The 23,238-nt window shown below is 44.9% G+C and overlaps 1 protein-coding gene and 1 non-coding gene across 3 annotated transcripts in view; both read right to left on the bottom strand.

Moving 5' to 3' along the window:
• The window catches only part of HHAT (hedgehog acyltransferase), a 367,555-nt gene that overhangs the window by 328,079 nt on the left and 16,238 nt on the right, over positions 1-23,238 (bottom strand). For both annotated transcript variants that reach the window (XM_018060771.1, XM_018060770.1), the window contains exons 2-3: positions 22,176-22,308; positions 5,230-5,297 (exon numbers count right to left, since the gene is read on the bottom strand). In XM_018060771.1, coding sequence (XP_017916260.1) covers positions 5,230-5,297; positions 22,176-22,266 — 159 coding nt within the window. In that variant the 5' untranslated portion in view covers positions 22,267-22,308. The remainder of the gene's footprint in view (positions 1-5,229; positions 5,298-22,175; positions 22,309-23,238) is intronic.
• Positions 10,246-10,316, bottom strand: TRNAC-GCA. Its single transcript has one exon. It is a non-coding gene; the product is annotated as a tRNA-Cys (tRNA).

The following is a 23,238-nucleotide window of genomic DNA, read 5'->3' on the forward strand; positions in this document are numbered from 1 at the left end:
CTTACCTCACTGCCTCAGCATCACTGCCCCATGAATTTAAGGCCCAGTGAGGACAGAGACGGAGCCTGGAAGGTCACAGCCTCCTAGTACCCAGCCTGGAAGCCTCTTACACAGTAGCCACTCAAGGAATACTTGTTAAATGATTCAGCACAGAGCTTTCTGGGTTTTGGGCGGGGGGGGGGGGGGGGGGGTGGTATCAAAATATAAACTAATTTATAAGTAACTGAATGTTAAAATTTTGATGGATAAAACTTGAGTAGCTAAAAATTGTGTCTTTACTTCAGAAACAACCTTTTCTCTCTTAATATTCAAAGACATTAGTGGTCAAGCTTCCTTCTCTGACTTGTCTTTTATTTCTAACCTTCTGGCAGGCACTGAAAATTCCTCTCTGATTTTACTTCTGAAAGAACTTATTTACAAGAGGACCCCAGCTTCAGAACTTTCACAGGAAGAGGTGTCCTCAGGAAAGAAATGAGTAATTGATTACACGCAAGAATTGTAATTGATTATACGCAAAATCCTTCATAATATACCAGGCTTTGGAGAGCTCCTTTCAGTAGCAACCACCTCCTTCTAGATTGAAATGTTCCTCTGTAGAACATTATCTCCTTGCTAGAGAGGGGGGAATCAACAAATCCTAGCTCTAAAGCAAGCATGTCATCAACCATGGAAGGATAAAATGATGACCACAGCATGGACTGGGGGTCCACTCTGTACCAAGCACGTACATGCTGGGTGGGTTTTTTTGTATATTTTTTTTTATTTATTTGGCTGTGTTAGGTCTTAGTTGCAGCACTCAGGATATCTGACCTTCACTGTGTCATGTGGCATGTGGAATCTAGTTCCCCATCCAGGGATTGAACCTGGGCCCCCTACATCGACAGCAGAGTCTTAGAGCCCACCAGCAAAGTCCCCATGCTGGGTGTTTTATATCCATTATCTCTTTCTCTACAACGAGACCTCCCATGCCCATATTCCAAAAAAGGAAACTAAGGCTCAAATGGGGTAAATGATTTTCCAAAATGGAGCAAACTGCAGTTTAAACTCAAGTCCATCCAACCCCAAACTTGTGCTCTTTCCATTATGCCAACTATCTTGAATCAGAAATAAATATAAAGGGAAAAAAATTAATGACAACACAGCCCAACATAGAGCTTCATTCACGAATGATCAGTTGATTCAGAGCCTACTATCTGGAGACACCAAGCAAGAAACACAGCCACTAAAATGTCTTCTTTATATTCTTAGGACATCGAGCAAGAATGTTAGGCGGGGGGTGGGGGGTGGGGGGAGTGAGAATGGAACCAGCAAACACCAAGACAGATGGCCAGAACTGGAAAGGCGTCGAGCTCAACTCCTTCCTGACCACACACAGGCTCCTGCACACGACCGCTCCAGGAAGCCACTGGAGCCCATGCGGGCAGGCACTGCCAAGCCTGGAAGGAGAGACGTCACAAAACAGGAGGCACACACCACACCATATGGAATCTCAACAGTCCTTGAGAGCTGCAGCTACCGCCCCTGGCCTCTTGGCGAAAGCAAGCAGCTTTACTCTGATGGAATGATAAGACCCAGCGGTATTCCTGGTTTGGGCTACAATCAATCCTCCAAACTCTACCAGTAAGCAACAACTGGGGGGACTGTGGTCAGGCCCAACACCATTTCACTGTCCCAAAGCTTCGCTTTGAGTCACCATCACCCTAACACACTCATCCCCTTTCCAAAAACAGTTCTTCCTCTGGAAGAACATCTTCGCTGCTGGGGACCTTGCCAAGCCCAGCCGTTCTGAGGTGCTCAGCTGAAGGTCGTCCTCCTCTCCCAGAAGCAGGGGGGTGCCGCCTGTGCCCGCAGGGGTGCCTCCCTGTTCTGACTGTCAACACTGTCCCACCTAGCGTTTACCTATGCGTCTGTTTAGGTGCCCTTAGGACTGACGCGTTTTATTCCAATGGTGCAGTTTAGCACAGTGTTCCTCACTCTTTCCTGCAGTTAAATTCAGTAAAATACTCACCAACTCTGTTCCAGGTACTGAAGATACAGGACTGATTAAATCCCAGCCCTGCCCTGTGGGACTCACAGTCTGGCAGAGGATGGGTAATACAAGACAAAAGTTGTGCAAATATACTTATCATAATAGTGTAAAGATGAGATCCAAGGCATCCGTGCACATCACCCTGCTCACTTCCTTCGTATCATTTAGCTCAATCTGTGGCTGTCACGTTTATTTCTTTATTTATGGTCGGTCTGTCCCCAGTAGGAGACCCTGGGACCGGAGCCTTGTCTGTCTGGCTCACTGCTGTGTCCCCAGCACCCCGTATGGCCTTGTGCACAGAACACATTCATTAAAAGCTGCATTTGTGGAAGGTGATACAAAGAGAGTCAGAGAAGGGCTGGGAACTATGAGCATGAAGCCCAGTTTAGAGGTCCAGGTAAAAATTCCACAACAGGAGACACCGGAGCTCAGATGTGAAGCAAGAGTGCAGACCTGAGAGGGAAGAGGTGAGGCCCGAGCCAGAGGAGGAAATGAGAGGAGCAAAGGGAAGGAATGGCCGAACCAGCATGACAGAGCCCTTCTCTGTTACTGCAGCGGCTGTTCGCAAAGAGAGGCAGTTCTGTCCTTAGGGGACATGCAGCAATGCCTGAAGCCACTAGCAACTGTCATGACTTGGAACAGCAGGGACTCCAGGCATCCAGAATCCAGGGATGCGGCTCAACACCTTACAAGTTACAGAATAGCTCCCCACCCCCTGCCCTGCCCGCCATCTACAACAGTGCTGAGGTCTGGCAATATTTAAAGGACATGAAAACTCCCTTCCAAAGTTCACCATTTCTTGTCACACCTAATACTGTCTTTTTATTAGAATTTGGATCAGAATAGCATTTGCTTGTCCCCTCCCATAACCTCCAAAGGAAACACTCAGAGCCAACTACACTTTTATTTTAGCTGAAATGAGACTTTTAGCAGACACCAGTGGACCTCCTGTTGCTACGCATGGCCCCTGGGTCTATTTCATGGTCTTCTCCAAGCACACAGAATCAATTTCCTTTGTCTGTTGGCGACCCACCCTGACTCATCACTTTCCCTCTACATTCTAAGACCCCAAACTACCCACTCCCTATGCAGGGTAATGAGACACAGAAAGATGAGGCTAAGAGGGGCTCAGCAGCATCAAATGAACGGATAGACGGATGGCCAGGCGGACGGAGGGACAGAGACCTTTCAGAATAGAACTTTGGAACCTTGGAACATTTTAGGTTCACTGAAAAGCTGAAACTCCAATACTCTGGCCACCTGATGCAAAGAACTGACTCACTGGAAAAGACCCTGATGCTGGGAAAGATTGAGGGCAGGAGGAGAAGGGGATGACAGAGGATGACACGGTTGGATGGCATCACCAACTGAATGGACACGAGTTTAAGCAAGCTCCTGGAGTTGGTGATGGACAGGGAGGCCTGGCGGGCTGCGGTCCACGGGGTCGCAGAGAGTCAGACACGACTGAGCAACTGAACTGAACTTGGAGCTTTTCCCTGGGCCTTGCACACTTTTCCCCAAAGGCAGAGTCGGCCTGAATGCTGACACCCACTGACCGTGCCCATCACAGCGGCCTGTCACAAAGAATGCACAGAAGAGGTCACGTCCCCAGGACTCTAAAGCCTGGGCAGGAAGTCAAGCAGCTGAACGTGACAGAGTGGCAGGAATGGCGGGAGCTGGGAAGTCAGTGCAGACAAGGGCCCTTTGTCCAGGGGTTCCAACAGCAACACCCAGGAGGGCTGAGCCTGCAACAATGAAATCCGTGGGGCCTGATCCTCCTTCAGCTTCTCACAGGAAAAGTCTCTTAGTCTAAAATGAGTTTACTTATTTGTGTCCCCGGCAAACAATTCGTTATTATCTGAAATGTCTGAATGATGACTCTAAAATTTAAGAAAGAAAAAAATGTCACCATCTTTTTCTGTTGCAAGAAACCCAACAGCGGCATATTTCTAAAGAGTAGATTCAAGACGCGCACAAGGACTAGCTCCCACTGTAACCAGAGCGGGACCCTGTGGGGCCTTCACACGACAGACCCCTCCCTGCATCCCACGTCCTCCACCTGCCTCTTGTCTGTAGGAAAGCTTTAGCCAGAGAATAAGTCTAATCAGAGACGTGAGAAAAATGCAAAAAAAAACAAAGGAAAGTCAAACAAAGCAAAACAATAATAGTTTACCCACTAGACAAAGTCAAGGACCTCCCGTTTCTTCACAAAGTCTATAGATAAGAGTCTGAGCCGTATCTTTCGAGCTGTTTTGCAGATACTGAAACCCCCACCGGGTGGAAGAAGGCAACTGTGCTGCCTGCAAGCACGGAGACCCCAGACCAGCTGGAACCAGAAGGTTGACGATGTTGACTCTCGCTTGCCTTGCCACCAGCAGAAGCGCTACCTGTCACCTCTAGGAAAGCAACAGCAGCCACCCTGCCTGCTGTCTAAGCAGGCACAATGAGCTGCAGAGGAGGGGAAGTGAGCTAGCTCACTGCTGCCATGAAACCAGGGGGCAGAGGGGCGGGCGATGCCCAGCACGCCCCGCAGGACGGCCAGGGCCACTAGAGGCAGGAAGGAAGCGGGTCTATAGTTGCCCACAGTTGGCACAGGGAGTGTCCAGGCCCCTACATGCGAACAAGTTCCATTCCGAGAGTGTGCACATGAATACAATTTGTTCACAAGCCCAACAAAGCTAGCCTGGGTACCCAACTAACACAACTGGCTATACAGTACTGCATTATAATAGGTTTATAATACTTTTCACACAAATAATATATAAGAAAGCAAACACAAACAGAGAAAACATTTTTTTAAATCTTACAGGATTCTTACAGACGTGTACACTAACTTGCGTGATTGGACATGCCAACACAAGCTGGCATCTTTCAAAGTTTGCAGCTTGAAGGGTCACATGTAGGGGACTTACTGTATGGCTAGATCAGGAAGGAGCTTTCTGATCTTTACAAAAGGGAAACTGGTTACTGATCCACATGTCTAGTATTCTGGGAGGAGAACATGAGGCAACATAAAGATAGAGCGTGCAGAATGCCCATACTCCACGTCGTGTGCGCACACCTTTTTCAACAAGAAAGGTATTTAATTTCCAGTCCCTGCTGAGTACCATGCCTGGGCCAACGCCAAATACAAAAGTGACGCAAAATATCGAGATCAGGTTTGAAAACTGAAAAGGTTTTATCATTGATCCACTTTGTACCTTCTTTAATCCTCCAAATAAAGTGCCAGTCTCCAGGTCAAATTCTCGGTCCAGCTCCTCTTCATGTTCTGACAAGAAAAACAGGGTCTGTTAGTCAACAAATCTAGAGCCTGGAAAAGCTGCCTCTGGACTGAGCTACAAGCATGGACAGGTGTCACACTCCTTCATTTCTGTGACCTCGGTTCCTGGAAAAACAAGGGGCTGATGGCAACGTCCCTTTAACTTGCCATAAGGGTCACAAAAGGAGAGGGATCAAGAGTGAAAGTTCCCGGTGCAGGGGACCACAGGAGGGATGAGGGCAAATGCCTCACTTGCACAGATGGTGAAAAAAAGTTTTTGAACAGACCGTGGCACAAAATGATGGTGATCACAGCCTATCGCATAATGCTAACAAGATCACTGATGGAATTATATAATGGTAATACATATGCTTATAAATGAACAGTACAATTGGTTTAAAACAAAAAATGTTTTAAAACTTTCATTCAAATAATGTTTAAAAATGAACAATAACCAGGCACAGTGTGAAATGGTAGGAAGGAAGCAGAACATGAGCGGCATGGCTACTGCCCTCCTGGGACTTGCTGTATCCTGGGTAAGAGACACAAACAAGCAGTAAGAAACTATAGCGATGCTGATGGATGCCATGTGTGGGAGGTGAGGATGCTCAGCTGCGGGGCTGAGTCTGGGGTCTAAGTGACTGACCTCTCCGGGTGTCTATGTGGGTTCCCCTAGTGGCTCAGATGGTAAGGGGTCTGCCCGCAGTGCAACAGACCCGGGTTCAACTCCCTTCCCCTTGGAGAAGGGAATGGCAACCCACTCCAGTACTCTTCACTGAAGAATCCCAGGGACAGAGGAGCCTGGTGGGCTACAATCCATGGATCACAGAGTCAGACACGACTGAGCAACTACCACACACACACACACACACACACGTGATGTCTAATAGGCAGCTGGATGGAGCTCAAAAGAGTGCCTCAGCTGGAGGGAAAGACTTAGAAAAGTCCTCGGTATAAGGGCAGTGATGAAGCCTCCAGAGATGGCTGGGATCGACCAGAAGGGCAGACTGCATAGACAAGAAGAAAAAAAAAATCCAGTTCTTATCAGACCAACAAACAAACAAAAAACACAGAAGACCACGAGGGAGAACCAAGAAAGATCAAAGGAAACCTGACTTCGTAATCCTGAAATGATGCTGGTTTCAGAGTAGGGTCAAAGGGCAGATGTACACACACACTCGAAGCGAACAGCAGCTCCAGCCTCCAAGCGCAGGCAGCACTGCCTCCAGGGAAGACAGCAAAGGAGGCGCACGGAGCACTGGGCCCAGGGCCCCCAGGCCCCAGCTCTAGGTCAGCTCACACTGAATTCCACGAGGTGCAGGAGGTGGCGTGGCAGTGTGTGGTTGCCCCGGTCCTTTCTGCTGCAGCTGCACACGTGCCACACTGGGTAGGTATATGTGTCTGGTGGTGTACACAGACTCAAGTCCCAGGAAACCAACCCAGAACCACCAGCAAGCTGCAACAACCCAACACAGCAGCAGGTCCCTCTGAACGCTATCAATAAGAAGGGGCAGAACCCCTCTGCTTTCTTGCCTCCTCTCTTTCGGTTTCACTTTCCTACAAAGTGCAACCTCCAGAAACATCAGAATTCTGCAGAATTGAAACAAAGCAAAAAATTGGAGTTCTTTTCTTCTAAGGGTACATTCCAAAGCATTGAAGTGTCACAGGAAGCGCCAGACGCCCCCAGGTTAGGACACATCGCCCTCTAGTGGGGAAAAAAGGAATCGTATGCAGACAGGAGAATCAAGATGAAACCCTGTCCTGCCACTGTCCAACTGAAATACTATGTGAGACATATTTATAATTTTAACATTTTTAGTAGCCACACTGTAAAAAGAAAAAAAAGAAAAAATTTAAGGTGAAATTAATTTCAATATATCTTATTTATGCCAATATATCCAAATATTATTTGAACATGGAATCAACGCTAAACAATTACACAATTCCTTTTCCTTCCTAATTCTTCAAAACTCCACGGACACATTATCCTTAAAGCACATCTCAATCTGAAGCAGCCACATACCAGGAGCTCACCTGTGGCTACGGCCACGACAGTATCGTCCTAGACCAAAATCCTCCCTCAGCTTTTGGAGAATTTCTACCAGTCACTGAAGGAAACGAGGCTCAAAATAGCCTGGAGTTAAGACTCCCCTCCGGGTCCTCCCCACCATTCTGTGCAAAACAAAGAACTCTCTCACCCGAAGAAAAAAATGGACATTAAGGTTGATTACACTCAGCTCCCAGCCAGTCCAGCCTCTGGCTGATCTCCAGAATTCCTTGCCCCAGCCGTTTAAGAGAGAACTACTCCGAACCACCTTGGAGAAGAACAGGCTCCCTTAAGACAGCAGAGTTTCTCATATATGCCTATATATACTTACTCTTTTCTTGAGTTAGTGCTGCAGCTCTAATACCGATTAGTATTCACAAATCTGACTGCTGCCCCTTCTCACTTCATTAAAGGTTCCTAGGAAGTGCTGGTCTTGTTCTTTTTCTGAACCTCACCTTCTCTAACTCCCTTACCCTACAGTCACCTGTGTCTGATTTCTCGACACAAACAAACGCTGTATGACATACATTACAACATAAATCCATCCGTGATACTTTGGTGGTCGCTGTCTCCAGACTGTCTTGATTCAGCTGAAATGCATTGCTATAGGATTCAGCTGACCTAGGTACTCTTGCCTGGAAAATCCCATGGATGGAGGAGCCTGGTGGGCTGCAGTCCATGGGGTCGCTAAAAGTCGGACACGACTGAGTGACTTCACTTTCACTTTTCACTTTCATGCACTGAAGAAGGAAATGGCAACCCACTCCAGTGCTCTTGCCTGGAGAATCCCAGGGACGGGCGAGCCTGGTGGGCTGCTGTCTATGGGGTCGCACAGAGTCGGACACGACTGAAGTGACTTAGCAGCAGCAGCAGGAGAATGGAAGCTGCCAAGCAGCAGCAGGAGCTCTTTCTGGAAAACAGTGATGGCCCTTAGAACTTTTCTGATTCTACCTTCTTAGGTGAGGGACCTCCTGGGCAAGAGATTTCATCGTAACTCACACATTCTTCAGGGCTGCCCTCGTGGCCCAGATGGTAAAGAATCTGCCTGCAATGTAGGCGACCTGGGTTAAATCCTTGGGTTGGGAAAATCTTCTGGAGGAGGGCACGGCAACCCACTCCAGCATTCTTGCCTGGAGAATTCCATGGACAGAGGGGCCTGGCGGGTTACAGTCCATGGGGTCGCAAAGAGTCAGACACAACTGAGCAACACCCTTTCACACTCTTAAGCAAAAGTACACTGCAAACAGAAACCAGCTTTCTTTGGCTGAGTGATTTTTCTCCACACCACACAGGCCTGACTGTGAGCAGAGCCAGCCCTTTCTTCTAGACGCCCTGGTTCCACTTCCCAAAGTTCAGTGCCGTACAGAGCTGCCCAAGAGCGTAGAAATGAAGCACTTTCGACAGATGAGCGCTCAATATTAAGTCTGCTGTTGATTCTCCCCCAGCCCTCCGCCACCAACCACCGCCTGACAAAAGGATACACCAAAGCCCCATTCCACCTACTGAGAAGATCTGCATTTTAAGGGCCGGTGTAAACTGTTCACTTAAAGCCTGTAACTAAACTACCCCTTTCACCATCAACAGTTTGATGGGAAATCAATTCTGGGGTGGGGCAGGGGTAATTAGAGACTGTAATCTCTAACTGTTGTAAAAAGCAAGGGAAATACACACACACACACACACACACACACACACACACACACACACACACACACACACACACACACACACACACACACACACACACACACACACACACACACACACACACACACACACACACACACACACACACACACACACACACACACACACACACACACACACACACACACACCACACACACACACACACACACACACACACACACACACACACACACACACACACACACACACACACACACACACACACACCCCCTCATCTAACTCAAGCCACTGCTAGAGATTAGCATGCCCAATTGTGGCTTATCTGTCCTTCAAATGCTTCTAGCATTTGAGGAATTCCATTCAGCTCCTAGGGATTGTTTTTTCTCTAGGAAGCTGGTGGCTGTAGAAGAATGTGGTGGTGACTGAGAGTGGAGAAAGGAGCAGAAAGGATGGGTTTCTAAAGATAAGAGACTCTACCAGTAAGCAGCTCTCAGATGTGCACACGGACGCGACCACAGGCAAGAGACAAGGCGCTGGTTTTCCCATGAGAGGCTCCAAGGGCCTCCTCTCCTCTATTCCAGTTCCCACTCAGGGAACAAAAAAAAGTGGTTTAAAAATAGCCCAAGTAAACACACATCATATATGTAAATAGGGTACAAAGCAACATAGGACAAAAATGACCTTCAAACCTCCTTCACAGACAGAGCAGTTCATCTACAGCTCCTTAGGAATTCTGGGGTCTATCCAGACAGGCACCAGGCAAGCAATTTGCATGGGAATCCTTAGGGCTTCCCGGAGAGGCAGAAGCCCCAGCCTGAGACGGAGACGCTCCAGCAGAGAGCAATGCATAAGCTATGTCCTTGTGTTTGATCCAACACGGAGCAACAGCTGAGGAAGCAGGGGGCCTGAGGAGTGAGGCGCTGTGGAGTCTAACCCTGAGGGGCGCCTTCAAAAGCCCTCCAGCCCCGCCCTGTCCAGGCACTAAGAAAGCAAACTCTCTGCAGGCCCCCACGAGCCCCTCCCCGCAGTATCAGCCTAGGAAGAAAACACCAGTGTAAGCCTGAGAGGAAGGAGTTGGCCAGGACACTCAGAATCCCAGGAGGAAGGCAGGGAGTTGACAGTAACATAGGAAAGTGTTAGCTGCCCAGTCGTGCCCAACTCTTTGCAACCCCATGGACTATAGCCCACCAGGCTCCTCTGTCCATGGGATTCTCCAGGCAAGAACACTGGAGTGGGTCGCCATGCCCTCCTCCAGAAGATCTTCCCAACCCAGGGATCGAACCTGGGTCTCCTGCATTGCAGGCAGATTCTTTACCACTGAGCCACTAGGGAAGCCACATAGAAAACAAAGGTCAAGTATAACATGCAGCCCTACCAGGTTGCATGTTCAGAGCCTCAGCTGACTCATGACACCCACTATCCTTGCTGGCTATCTAGACAGGCTTGCCTCCTGCAGGGCCTAGGCACTTGGGTCCTTCCACAAGACTTTACTAACTGACAGGACCCTAGCGGCCCTCTCCATGGGCAGCGAGCTCTCTGGTTCCAAGGGCAAGGCCAGCTGTTCAAACACAGGATTGGTAGCCTTCATGCCCATCCTGAACGGGGCCCCATATTAACTAACCAGCCATCTTGCAACCAAACTCCTCTAATCACAAAAGTAAGCAGCAAAAATTACTTCCAGATTGGCAAAGTCCATCCTTCACGAGAGGTCCGTGTGTTAAATAAACATGAAAGAATTCATCTATCAATGAGCTGCTGTATCCTTTTCTCACTAGCTGGGATTAGTGACAAGTGATAAGAGCAGGCGTGCAAAGGAACAAACAAGAGCCCAAAGATGAATATGCTCAACTAGATTTGCATCCCACTTTAAGACCACCTACTATGTGTATGTATGTATATATATATATATATATATATATATATGAGAAAGAAAAACTGGAGGCAGTAATTCAAATAATCTGCTCCATATTTGCTTAAATATTAGGGCTCCCTGGTGTCACAGAGTTTATCTGGAAAAACATTAATTGCTTGTCACTGAAGATTCAAGAAATGAAAATAAAATATCTGTGAAATAACTCAATAAAAAGCACAGTTCCTTTTATAAAATGTCTTTAACTGCAACTTTTCAGGAAGACAGCTATTCCATGAGAGGTGAGCCTGGGCTCTGTGAACCCAAATGACCTAAGATAGCTGCTGTTCATGAGAAAGTAATCACCGACAACAGAAAAATGGTAGAATTTATAAATAAATCCAAGCGCTTGTTCTTCAAAGAGAGAATCAATCTATCAAATAGACAAAACCTTTAGTAAATTTCCTAAAACAAGAGAAATGAGACAGGTGGGATTCAAGACATTCTAAGAATATGATATACAACCGTATGTCAGTACATTTGAAAACGTCAACGAAATTGAAAAACAAAATGCCACTGACTTGAGAAGAAAACCTAAATAAACCAAGAATCCTGAAAGATACTGAAAAGTTTTTAATGAATGTACTTAAAAGAGGCTTCACGGCTAGACAGATTTACAAGTGAATCACATCAAAATCTGACGCTGCTAAGCCGCTCCGTGTTGCGAGAGGGGGAGCGTCCTCATTCATTTCAGAAAGTTAACAAAATGCTGATGTTGAAATCTGCAGATGAAACAACAAAACTGTAGGCCAACTAATCTCCTTTCAAAATTATTAATATTTTTTAAACAAGGAAACAAGCAGTGTATTTAAGAATACCCTAGTCACCGTAGGTTTGTTGTAGGAATCCATATAAACCATATTGGAAAAATCTTTAAGTGATATTGTTAGGTAGGTAGAACAGGGAAAAGGAGTCCAGAATGGCGGTGGCTACAGAGAAGGAAGGGAAAAGCCCGCAAAAATGAAACAGAAGAAGGTCCGAGGACCGGAGTGAGGACCTCCGGTAAAACAAGCAACACTCCTGGCTGGCCCAGTTTACATAGGACAGGCCCAGGGACAGATAAACAGAGGAGCCAGAGCCAGCGCTCTCCCTCCCTCCCGGACTCTGGGGCGCTCTTCTCCTTGTGTCTTTAGATCGACGTGCCCTCACGCCTCAAAGATGGATTTTCCTGCTCTCTTCTAAATAAAATAGAGCTGTAACACTGAGCTGTAACACTGATTTGTCTAAGAGCTATACCACGGTCCATTTGAGACCTGAGAGCTATAACACGGTCTATCCAAGACCTGAGAGCTGTGACTCGCCGAGCGGGCTTTGATGTCCATCACTCCAAATCTCTGTTGTGACGAGACAAAGAATCGAGGAACATACACTCGCGTGACAATATCAATAGGCTGAGAAAGGAAAACTATGTGATCATCTGAATAGGTACTTTAAAAAATGGATAAAATTCAACATATATTGCTTATCTTAAAATTTTAGTAAAAGGGAGCAAAGTATACCTTAATATGATTTTTTTCCCCCAGACCAAAGCTTATTCAGTTATCACTAAGAGTAAAGCAATATACGGATTTCCATTAATGTAAGGATTAAAATAAGCATAGCATTCTTTTCCAACTACTACATTGTTCTAGTAGTCCTGGTTAAGTAATAACAGATGAAGCAAAAAGTGAACGTTGCTCACTGGTGTCCAACTCTTTGCGACCCCATGGACTATACAGTCCATGGAGTTCTCCAGGCCAGAATACTGGAGTGGGTAGCCGATCCCTTCTCCAGTGGATCTTCCCAACCCAGGAATCAAACCAGGGTCTCCTGCATTGCAGGCAGATTCTTTATCAACTGAGCCATCAGGGAAGCCCAGATGAAGCAGAACCACTATCATTACGTATGGATGATATTATCTAAATAGAAAACCAGGAGAATCAAATGATAAACGTCAAACACTAAGAAAATTAAATAACTGTTGTAACATAAAATAGAGAAATCAAAACAAATACCTTTACTACAGACCAGACATAATCAGCTAGAAATTATAGAAAATACAACTAGAAAACATCCCAATTACAAAAGGAAAAAAAGACTTAGAAATGGTCTTAACAGGAATTTTAACAGGCCCTATTATGAAGACACCATGAACTTTTACTAAGGGAAATAAGAGAAACCTTGAGAAAAAAATACCATACTCCTTGATGAAAAGACACAATGTTACAAGATTTTAAATTATTTAATGACATTTTTTTTAAACTTGACAATTTCAAACACATATCTGGAAGAGTAAATCAGCAAGAACAGCTAAGAATGCAAATAAAGAAAAAAGAGTGGTAACTTACTCCACCAGATACTCAGACATTCAAAAAGCAAAAATAATTAAAACAGCACAGTACTGATGTAAGAACTGATTGAAAAATCAATGAAACAGAAGAGACAGCCCCCGGAAAAGACAGCCCTCAAGTTGTGTGTGTGCACATGTGTGCGTGTGTATACATAAAAGAATTTAGTACATGCTCAAGATTGCATTAAAATTCAGTAAAGAAAGACTTACAGTGTTCAGTTATCTAGGTGGGAAAATAAATAATTCAACTCTTCACTTCATACCATATATCAAATACACGTGAGATGGACTGAAGAATAAAGGCTGAGACTACAATAAGGTAGACATCCTCCAACAGAAAGAGTGTTAATTGACACAGAATTCCTGGAGAACGATCTGGGTGTATCTATCAAGAACCTTAAAATCTTTTTCATGTAATTTGACTCTGTAATTCCTCTTCTGGAAATCCTTCTGAGAAAAACAATCAGACACAAGAGTACAAACAGATTTCTCACAAAATAAATAAGCATTCAACTCATGAAGTTGAAATGAGGAATAGCAGAGCAAATCTAAAGAAACAATAAGTAAGTAAGTAAGTAAAGTCGATCAGTTGTGTCCAACTCTTTGCGACCCCATGGACTGTAGCCTACCAGGCTCCTCCCTCCATGGGATTCTCCAGGCAAGAGTACTGGAGTGGGTTGCCATAAGGAAGGGAATAATCAGATAAGGGCAGAAATCAATAGGTTGGAAAAGAAAAAGAAACAACTGAGAAACTTAACAAAGCCAAAGCTGAAAAGATTAGCAAGATCTCTAACACAATTGATCAAAGGAAAAAAAAAAAATAGGAGGGAGGGAGAAGAACAAGAGGAAGGGAGGGATGGAGTGAAGGAGAAGATGCAAATAAATACAATATATAAAGAGAGAAAAGCCAACTAGAGAAACAAACAAAAATTTAATGAGTATTATGAACCACTATATACTAATCAAGCTGAAAACCTCCATAAAATGCACAGATCTCTAGAAAGCTACAAAATGTCAAAAAGGGGCACAAGAAGAAATAGGAATTTTGAGTATAAACCAATAGGCAGCAAAATGAAACAGCAGGCCAAGACTTTCCCTTCCAGATGCCTTTCCAGGTGATCGCCTATCACCAGGGGTTTTTCTCTGATGAGAATTCAACTGTTTTCATCTCAAGAACTGCATTAAGCTGATATGGACAACCAAACTTCATGGTCCTCTCTCAGGCAGAGGCATTCATTCTTTCAAGGTTACTGCATGGCTCATTGTAGCTTTCCGCAAATTAAGTGCAATCAGAGAGACATAAAAGTAATTTCTACATATTCTAAACCATAAGACACAAACATAATGCAGGGGGTCTGGACGAGCCCCCATTCTCCAGAATACCAGGAGAGAGGTCACCCAGCACAGATTATCACCACCCTCCCCACCCGCAACAGCACCCCCAAGCACTTGCATATGACTTTGGGATGCTCTAAGTAGACCTTTGGTAGAGTTGGGAGGAAGGAAGTGTGTGTGTGTTCTGTTCAGTCCCTGCTGTGGATTTACCAAGAGATCCCATTTGACTGGGGCTGTTAAAATCAGTCTGCTGTCCCTCATGGTTGGACAACCCTGCTACTGCTGATGAGGAAGAAAACAGTAAATTAGACACCACCTCTGTGCCCAGAGAAGTCAGCCGTGCAAATGCCCCCTGGTGGCATTTTACTTAACAAATAAGCTTTGAGCTTTTAATATGTTCTAGAGTGAAAAAGTTGGCTTAAAGCTCAACATTCAGAAAACAAAGATCATGGCATCCAGTCCCATCACTTCATGGGAACTAGATGGGGAAACAGTGGAAACAGTGTCAGACTTTATTTTTGGGGGCTCCAAAATCACTGCAGATGGTGACTACAGTTATGAAATTAAAAGACGCTTACTCCTTGGAAGAAAAGTTATGACAAACCTAGATAGCATATTCAAAAGCAGAGACAGTACTTTGCCAGCTAGAGTCTGTCTAGTCAAGGCTATGGTTTTTCAAGTAGTCATGTATGGATGTGAGAGTTGGACTGTGAAGAAGGCTGAGCGCTGAAGAATTGATGCTTTTGAACTGTGGTGTTGGAGAAGACTCTTGAGAGTCCCTTGGACTGCAAGGAGATCCAACCAGTCCATTCTGAAGGAGATCAACCCTGGGATTTCTTTGGAAGGAATGATGCTAAAGCTGAAACTCCAGTACTTTGGCCACCTCATGCGAAGAGTTGACTTATTAGAAAAGACTTTGATGCTGGGAGGGATTGGGGGCAGGAGGAGAAGGGGACGACCGAGGATGAGATAGCTGGATGGCATCACTGACTCAATGGACACGACTCTGTGTGAACTCTGGGAGTTGGTGATGGACAGGGAGGCCTGGTGTGCTATAATTCATGGGGTCACAAAGAGTCAGACACGACTGAGCAACTGAACTGAACTGAGGCCCTGTATTTTGGAGAAGGCAACGGCACCCCACTCCAGTACTCTTGCCTGGAAAATCCCATGGATGGAGGAGCCTGGTGGGCTGTGGTCCATGGGGTCGCTAAGAGTCGGACACAACTGAGCGACTTCACTTTCACTTTTCACTTTCCTGCACTGGAGAAGGCAATGGCAACCCACTCCAGTGTTCTTGCCTGAAGAATCCCAGCGATGGCAGAGCCTGGTTGGGCTGATGTCTATGGGGTCACACAGAGTCGGACACGACTGAAGCGACTTAGCAGCAGCAGCAGCAGGCTCTGTATTTGCTTCAGAGACAAACACCCCAAAAAATTTCATAGAAGAGAGTTTTCCCAGTGGACCTATTTCCATAATGTGGGTTAAGCAGCACTTTTTCCTGAATTAGACATAAGACATGGAGCCAAGAAGACTCAGCATCGCACCACTGAACACACTTTGGCAGGGAGATCTGGTTTCTGTGAGCTGCATGGGCAAAGGCATTAGAGGAAGAAGACATTCCTTGGGAGTGGCCACACAGTTTGGCACAGACATTAAAAGACAAAGGCATGAAAGATAAAAGAAGCCCCAGGCTAGGGTGTGGTCAGTAAGAAGGCAAACAGCCTCTGGATCAACCCAGGTGCAGAATAGTTTTGTACCCTCCACAGAAGGGTCCTCTCTCACTTCCATCCCAGTAGCTTTCACCACAGAGAAAGGAAAAGTTCTATTCCAGTGAGTTGAAATCTTAAGGTCTGAAGTTTTACAATACAATGGATAAAAGAGCTTCCCCTGTAAAGCAAGCTGTAGAGCCTGAGCTACTCCATCTTGTAAAAGAATTCCATTTTTGCAAAGGTACCGGACAAACAGACTTAGACTTTGGATATTGCCTAAACTTGCCCCGCTATGCACGAGCCAATCAGCCCTTAGGATAAACCTCCTGACTTTAAGTTCAAGGATTTGTGATTTACCTTGGAAGTAATGATTTACATTTGTGATTTACCTTGGAAGTGATGATTTACCTTTGTGAAATAATGATTCACCGTGTAAGTGAAAAAAAACCAATCAGAGATCCACACACGACCCTACAGAAGAGGGTAACCAATCAGTAGTCCTTCAGCCTGAACACCCCTTTTTGTTACCCTTTCACCTGAATATTCCCTATATAAGCAGTGTAACCCAAAACTCGGAGCTCCCTCCCTATAGCCGCTGTGTAGGTGCCGGTGGGAGACCCAGCTCAAGCTTGGTAATAAAAACTCTCTTCCTTTTGCATCAGATACCGGCTCCCTGGTGGTCATTGGGAGATTTCGCGACTTGGGCACAACACAAGCCACTTTAGGAAATTAAATTATCAACAAACATGAGTGGCAGAACAGAATAAAATATTGGGTCTAGTGTTGGACAAAACTGTTCCATCATTTTTCAGATGTGCGGCCTTGGACAAGTTATATTTTTCAACTTTGGTATCCCTGTTTGGATAAAGAATTGTAATACCCGTTGTGGTAGAGGCTCCTAAAGTTGACCACTATCAATCCCCCTCTCCCTCTCTATGGCTCCAGCCATAAAAAGCCATAGTCTTTTTTCTGCTTGAATCCAAACCGGCCCTAAGATTTCCTTTGACCAATAAATGAGGCAGAAGTGACATATACCACTTTCTAGGTTGTATTCTAAGAGATCTGCAGCTTCTGGTTTTATACACACGCAGTGCTCCTTCTTGAAAGAGAAGAGAGCCATGTACAGAGAACTGTAGCATTCCAGCTGACGGCCTCCAGCTGAGCTCTCGACTGACACCCAGTCATGTGAGTGAGCCATCTTGGACATTTCAGCCTACCTCAGCCACCAGATGACTGCGGCCCAGCTAACACACAAAGCAGGAGCGCTGCCCAGCTAGGTCCAATCCAGATTTATTAAAAACAAAGTCTCACAGGACGTGAAAATCAGTCCATGCAATCCGTCACAACAGACTAAAGAAAAACCACATGGTCATATCAGTAGATGCACAAAAACCACTGAAAAAAAAAAAATGCAATACCCATTTAGGACTTAAAACTCCCAGCAAACTAGAAATAAGACAGGACCCTTCTTAACTGGGTGAAGAAATTTGCAAAAACCTACTAACATCATACTTAATGGTGAGTAGCTAGAAGCTTTCCTGCTCAGATCAGGAAAAGGTAAGGATGTTCCTTCTCACCACTGTACTGGAAATCTTGCTAATGCAATAAGGAGAAGAAAATGAAATAGAAGGTAAGCAGAATGTCAAGAAGAAATAAAATTGTCTTTGTATACAGATAACATGATTGTCTGTCTAGAATAAACAAAGAATCAACCTAAAAACTCTTGGAACTAATAAGCAATGGTAACAAAGTTATAGGATACAAGGTTAATATACAAAAGTCAATGGCTTTACTATATATCAGTAATGAACAAGTAAGATTTGAAATTAAAAACAGCACCTTCAAAATATAATATTTAAGTAACAAAATATGTGTGTTATATGAGGAAAATAACAAAACTCTGACAAATGAAATCAAATAACAAAATAGAGATATATGTATTGCATGCTCATGAATAGAAAGACAATATTGTCTAGGTGTCCGTTCTGCCATACTTGACCTATATACAGTCAATGCAATCCAAATCAAAATTCAAGCAAGTTATTTTGTAGATACCAACAAACTTGGTATCTTCTTGGTACAGATTCTAAAGTTTACACAGAAAAAAAATTAATAAATAAAGTTTACACAGAGAGGCAAAAGACTCAGAATATACAACATAATATTGAAAGAGAAAAATAAAATTGAATGACCAATACAATCCAACTTCAAGACTTTACTATAAAGCTATGATATGCAAGACAGTTTGGTATTGGTAAAAGAACAAAGAGATCCACACAACAGAATAGAGAGCCCAGAAATAGACCCACATAAGTTTACTCAGCCAGTCTTTATGACAAATGAGCCAAGGTAATACAATGGAGTATCTCTTCAACAAGTGATGCTGGAAAAAATGAACATCCACATGCAAAAAAAGAGAAAAGAATCCAGACACACACAAATGGATATCATAGATCTAAATGTAAAATACAAAATTATAAACTCCTAAAGTATAGTATCAGAGTATGCAATGACTTTTTAGATAAAACACCATAGATACACTTTTTAGATATAACACCATAATCGATGAAAGGAAAAATTGACAAGTTGGGCACATTAAAGTTAAAAACTTTTGCTCTGTGAAAGACACAGTCAAGGGAATGAGAAGATAAGCCACAGACTGGGAGAAAATACCTGCAAAAGAGATATCTGATAAAGGATTATTATCTAAAAGATACAAAAAAAACTGCTGAAAATCAACAATAAGAAAATGAACAATTTGATTTTAAAATGGGTAGAAGTCCTGACCTGACAGCTCACCAAAGGACTATAGAGATAGCAAATAAGCATACGAAAATATGCTCCACAGTACACATCGTCAGGAAAATGCAAATTAAGACAATAATTCAATGGCCAAAATCTAAAACACTACAAGGATGTGGAACAACAGGAACCCATTTTTGGTGAGAATGCAAAATGATATATAGCTACTTTGGAAGAAAACTGGCAGTTTCTTATAAAAAATAAACATCCTCTTAACGTACAATTCAACCACTGCTCCTCGGTATTTACCCAAAGGGAGTAATGGGTGTTGTAATGTCCATACAAACACCTTCATACAGATTTAACAGCAGCTTTATTCAGAATCGCCAAAACTAGGAGGCCACAAGATGCCTTTAAATCAGTGAATGAGCATTCAGACAATGGAATATTGTTCACCACTATATTCAGACAATGGAATACTGTTCATCACTAAAAAGAAATAAGCTCTCAAGCTGTGAAAAGTCAAGGAGGAACTTAAATGCATATTAAGTGAAAGACACAATTTCAGATTCCAACTATATGATATTTTGAAATAGGTCAAATTGGGGAATTCCCTGGCAGTCTGGTGGTTAAGACTCTGCAGGGGACCCAGGTTCTGATCCCTGGTCAGGGAACTAGGATCCCACAAGCCACATGGTGTGGCAAAAAAAAAAAAAAAAAAAATGTTTTTTTAAATGAAAATAGGTGAAACTATGAAGATGGTAAAAGGATAAGTAGTTGCCAGTGGTTAGAGGAGGGAGGGATGAACAGGCAGAGCACAGAAGATTTTTAGGGCCATGAAACTCCTCTGTAAGATATTATTGATATAATGATGTAAACATGTAACTTACATTTCTCGAAACTCACAGAATGAATATCACCAAGAATGAACCCTACAGTAAACTATGGACTTTGGGTGATAAGGATATATCAACGCAGGTTGTCAACTGTAACAAATCTGGTGCAGGACGCTGGTAGTCAGGGCAGCTGTTATTGTCTGGGACACTGAGTGCATAGAAGCTCTTTGTACTTCCTGCCCAATTTTGCTGTGAACCTAAAACTGCTTTTTAAAAAATAGTCTATTTAAAAGGGGAAAAAACCTCACAGAACAGTGACTGATAGCAAACGGCAGTGGTTGTTTTAAATCACAAAGCTTCAGGGTGATCTGTTATGTAACAATGGATAACAAAGATACCCCATTTATGGAAAAGACTGATGACTAAATGCTAACACCCATTCTTTCTTTCCTCTTCTATAATAGAACCCTTCAGTTCCACTGGGGGAAAAAAATGGCCTCCCAACCAAAGATTACATTTACTAGCTTCCCTCACAGTTGAGTCCACAGGGCTAGGATCTAGGGAACAGTACCTGGATGAACACGATAAAGGAACTTTCAGGGTTATGCTCTGGAAAAGAGGGTCTGTCCTCCCCATCCCTTCCCTGCTTCCTTCTGGGAAAAGAAGTGAAGATGGCATTTGAGCTGGAGCAGCCACCTCATGTCATGAGAGGGGAACCACATGTCAAGGACGGCAGGGGAACGTGGCAGAAGGAGCCAAGGTCATGGGTGCTGTCCAGACACCACACCAGCCCTGACTACAGTCATTGTGGAGGCTGTGTTTCTGCAGCCAAGCCTGTCTCCCAAGTAATACACCACATCTCAGGGCTGCCCTAAAGATGGAATAAGACAGGTACAGAAAGAATCTAACAAGGTGCCTGACGCAGAGCAGATGAGCTCCGTGTACGTGGGGCCTGAGAGCTGAGAGCCTCCAGCAGGCGAATGCAGCTATTCGGATGGCCTTGACCCAACCGTCTTCATCTACTTTCAACGGTCAGTCTCTGCGACCAAGCCCACAGCTCTGAGCGAGACATGTGTAGAATGGGAGCAAGGCTGATCCCACCGATACAAACCAAGCCCAGGGATCCATGCGGAGGCAGACACCCAGAGCTCAGCACTGCCAACTGTGCTCCCTCAAACCCACCTTTGCCATTTTCAGTAAGCACAATTACTTTCAGCAAACTCTCCTACCTTCAAGATAAAGTCCAGACTCCTCAGCCAAAAGAGAAGGAAATGGCGACCCACTCCAGTATTCTTGCCTAGAAAAATCCCATGGACAGAGGAGCCTGCTGGGCTGCTGTCCATAGGGTCGCACAAAGTTGGACACGACTGAAGTAACTTAGCAGCAGCAGCAACCTCAGCCAAAGGAATACACAGAGTCATTCACAGCCTATCCCCACTCCTTGATCTAAGCTTAACCCCTGGGCCCCTCCCTCCAAGCACCAGCCCTACCAAATGGTGCGGAGTTCCCAGGCCATTCTGTGTCTCCTCACACCCCAGCAGCATGGCACACGGCTGTCTATTTGCCTGCAAACCCACCTCTGTCCACAGAGCCTCTGCCCTCTTCTCTACTTGGCTGACTTCTGTTCTTCCTTAAGACAAGGCTCACCATCACCTCTAGGAAACTGTCCTTGGCTATGGAAGAGACCACTCACGGACCCGCCAAAATTCTCTCCTCCATTCCTCCCCAGTATGGGAAGCTTTATGTAACACACGGCCACCGAGCGAACCACAATATTTCCCAGCCTACCAGCTGGGGCCACGGGAATTGGCGCTGGTCAACTGGTGTGAGCAGAAGTGACATGGCGATGTTTGTTCCAAGATGCCCTTAAAGGAAAGGAGCGCCCATCCCCCTCCCAAGGGCCTGGTAACAGTTCCTCTTCAACATGAGCACAAAAGCAGGGCAGAGAGCAGGACAAGAAGAGGAAGGGAGTCCAGGCCTCCGACACTGTGGGCAGCCTCCACATGGCCGAGAGGAGCAGCGGCAAGGGAGAAATTTAAGAGGTTACTACTATTTATCAATGCCAAGCACCTCCACGGCCTTCAGTGGCCACTGAACCAAACTTTCCTGCTTCAGAGGACCAGCCACGGGATCACCTAGAAGATCCAAGATTAGGGTGGAAACTCCACCGACAGGTCATCGATTCAAACTGTCCAAGACCAGGGGAAAGCAAAGCAGAGCTCAAGCCATCCCGTGCCCATGAGGCCGTCTTCCTGAACCTTCCACCTCTGAGCACTCCCGCCCCTACCTTGTTTTTCTGACACAAATTCAGAAAAATTAGGACCTTACCTCTGGAGACTTTGTAGACTTCATAGAAGGAATAGAAGTGGAAGCCTATGGAAGCTAACAGGTAAAAGGACAGTTCCCACCAGGGCAGCATTGCTCCTGTGACAAAGGGTTCTGTGGCCCACGCCGAGAGTTTCTAGGAAGAGAAACAGAAATAAAAGCCGTAAGCCAAAAACACACGCCAGAGGACAGCGCCGCATCCCCATCTCACACACATACACACACACATCACACATACACACACACATCACACACACATCACACACACACACACCACACACACACATATACACATCACACACACACACATACACATCACACACACACATCACACATACACACACATCACACATACACACACACCACACACACACACCACACACACATATACACCCATCACACATATACACACATCATACACACATACACACACACACATCACACATGCATATACACACATCACACACATATACACACATCACACACACATATACACATCACACACACATCACACACACATCACACACACATACACACACATCACACACACACACCACACACACACACCACACACACATATACACACATCACACATATACACACATCATACACACATACACACACACATCACACACACACATCACACACACATCACACATGCATATACACACATCACACACATATACACACATCACACACACATATACACACATCACACATACACACCACACACATCATATACACACACCTCACACACACACCTCACACACATCACACATACACATCACACACACATCACACACATCACACACACACATCACACACATCACACAGACACATACACACACACATCACACATATACACACATCATACACACACACCTCACACACACCTCACACACATCACACATACACACATCACACACATACATCACACACACATCACATACACACACATCACACACACACATCACACACATATACACCCACATCACGCGCACACACACATCACACACACACCACACACATCATATACACACACCTCACACACACACCTCACACACAT

The sequence above is a fragment of the Capra hircus genome, chromosome 16 (genome assembly GCF_001704415.2).
Source record: "Capra hircus breed San Clemente chromosome 16, ASM170441v1, whole genome shotgun sequence".
In the NCBI taxonomy this organism is placed as follows: Eukaryota; Metazoa; Chordata; class Mammalia; order Artiodactyla; family Bovidae; genus Capra; species Capra hircus.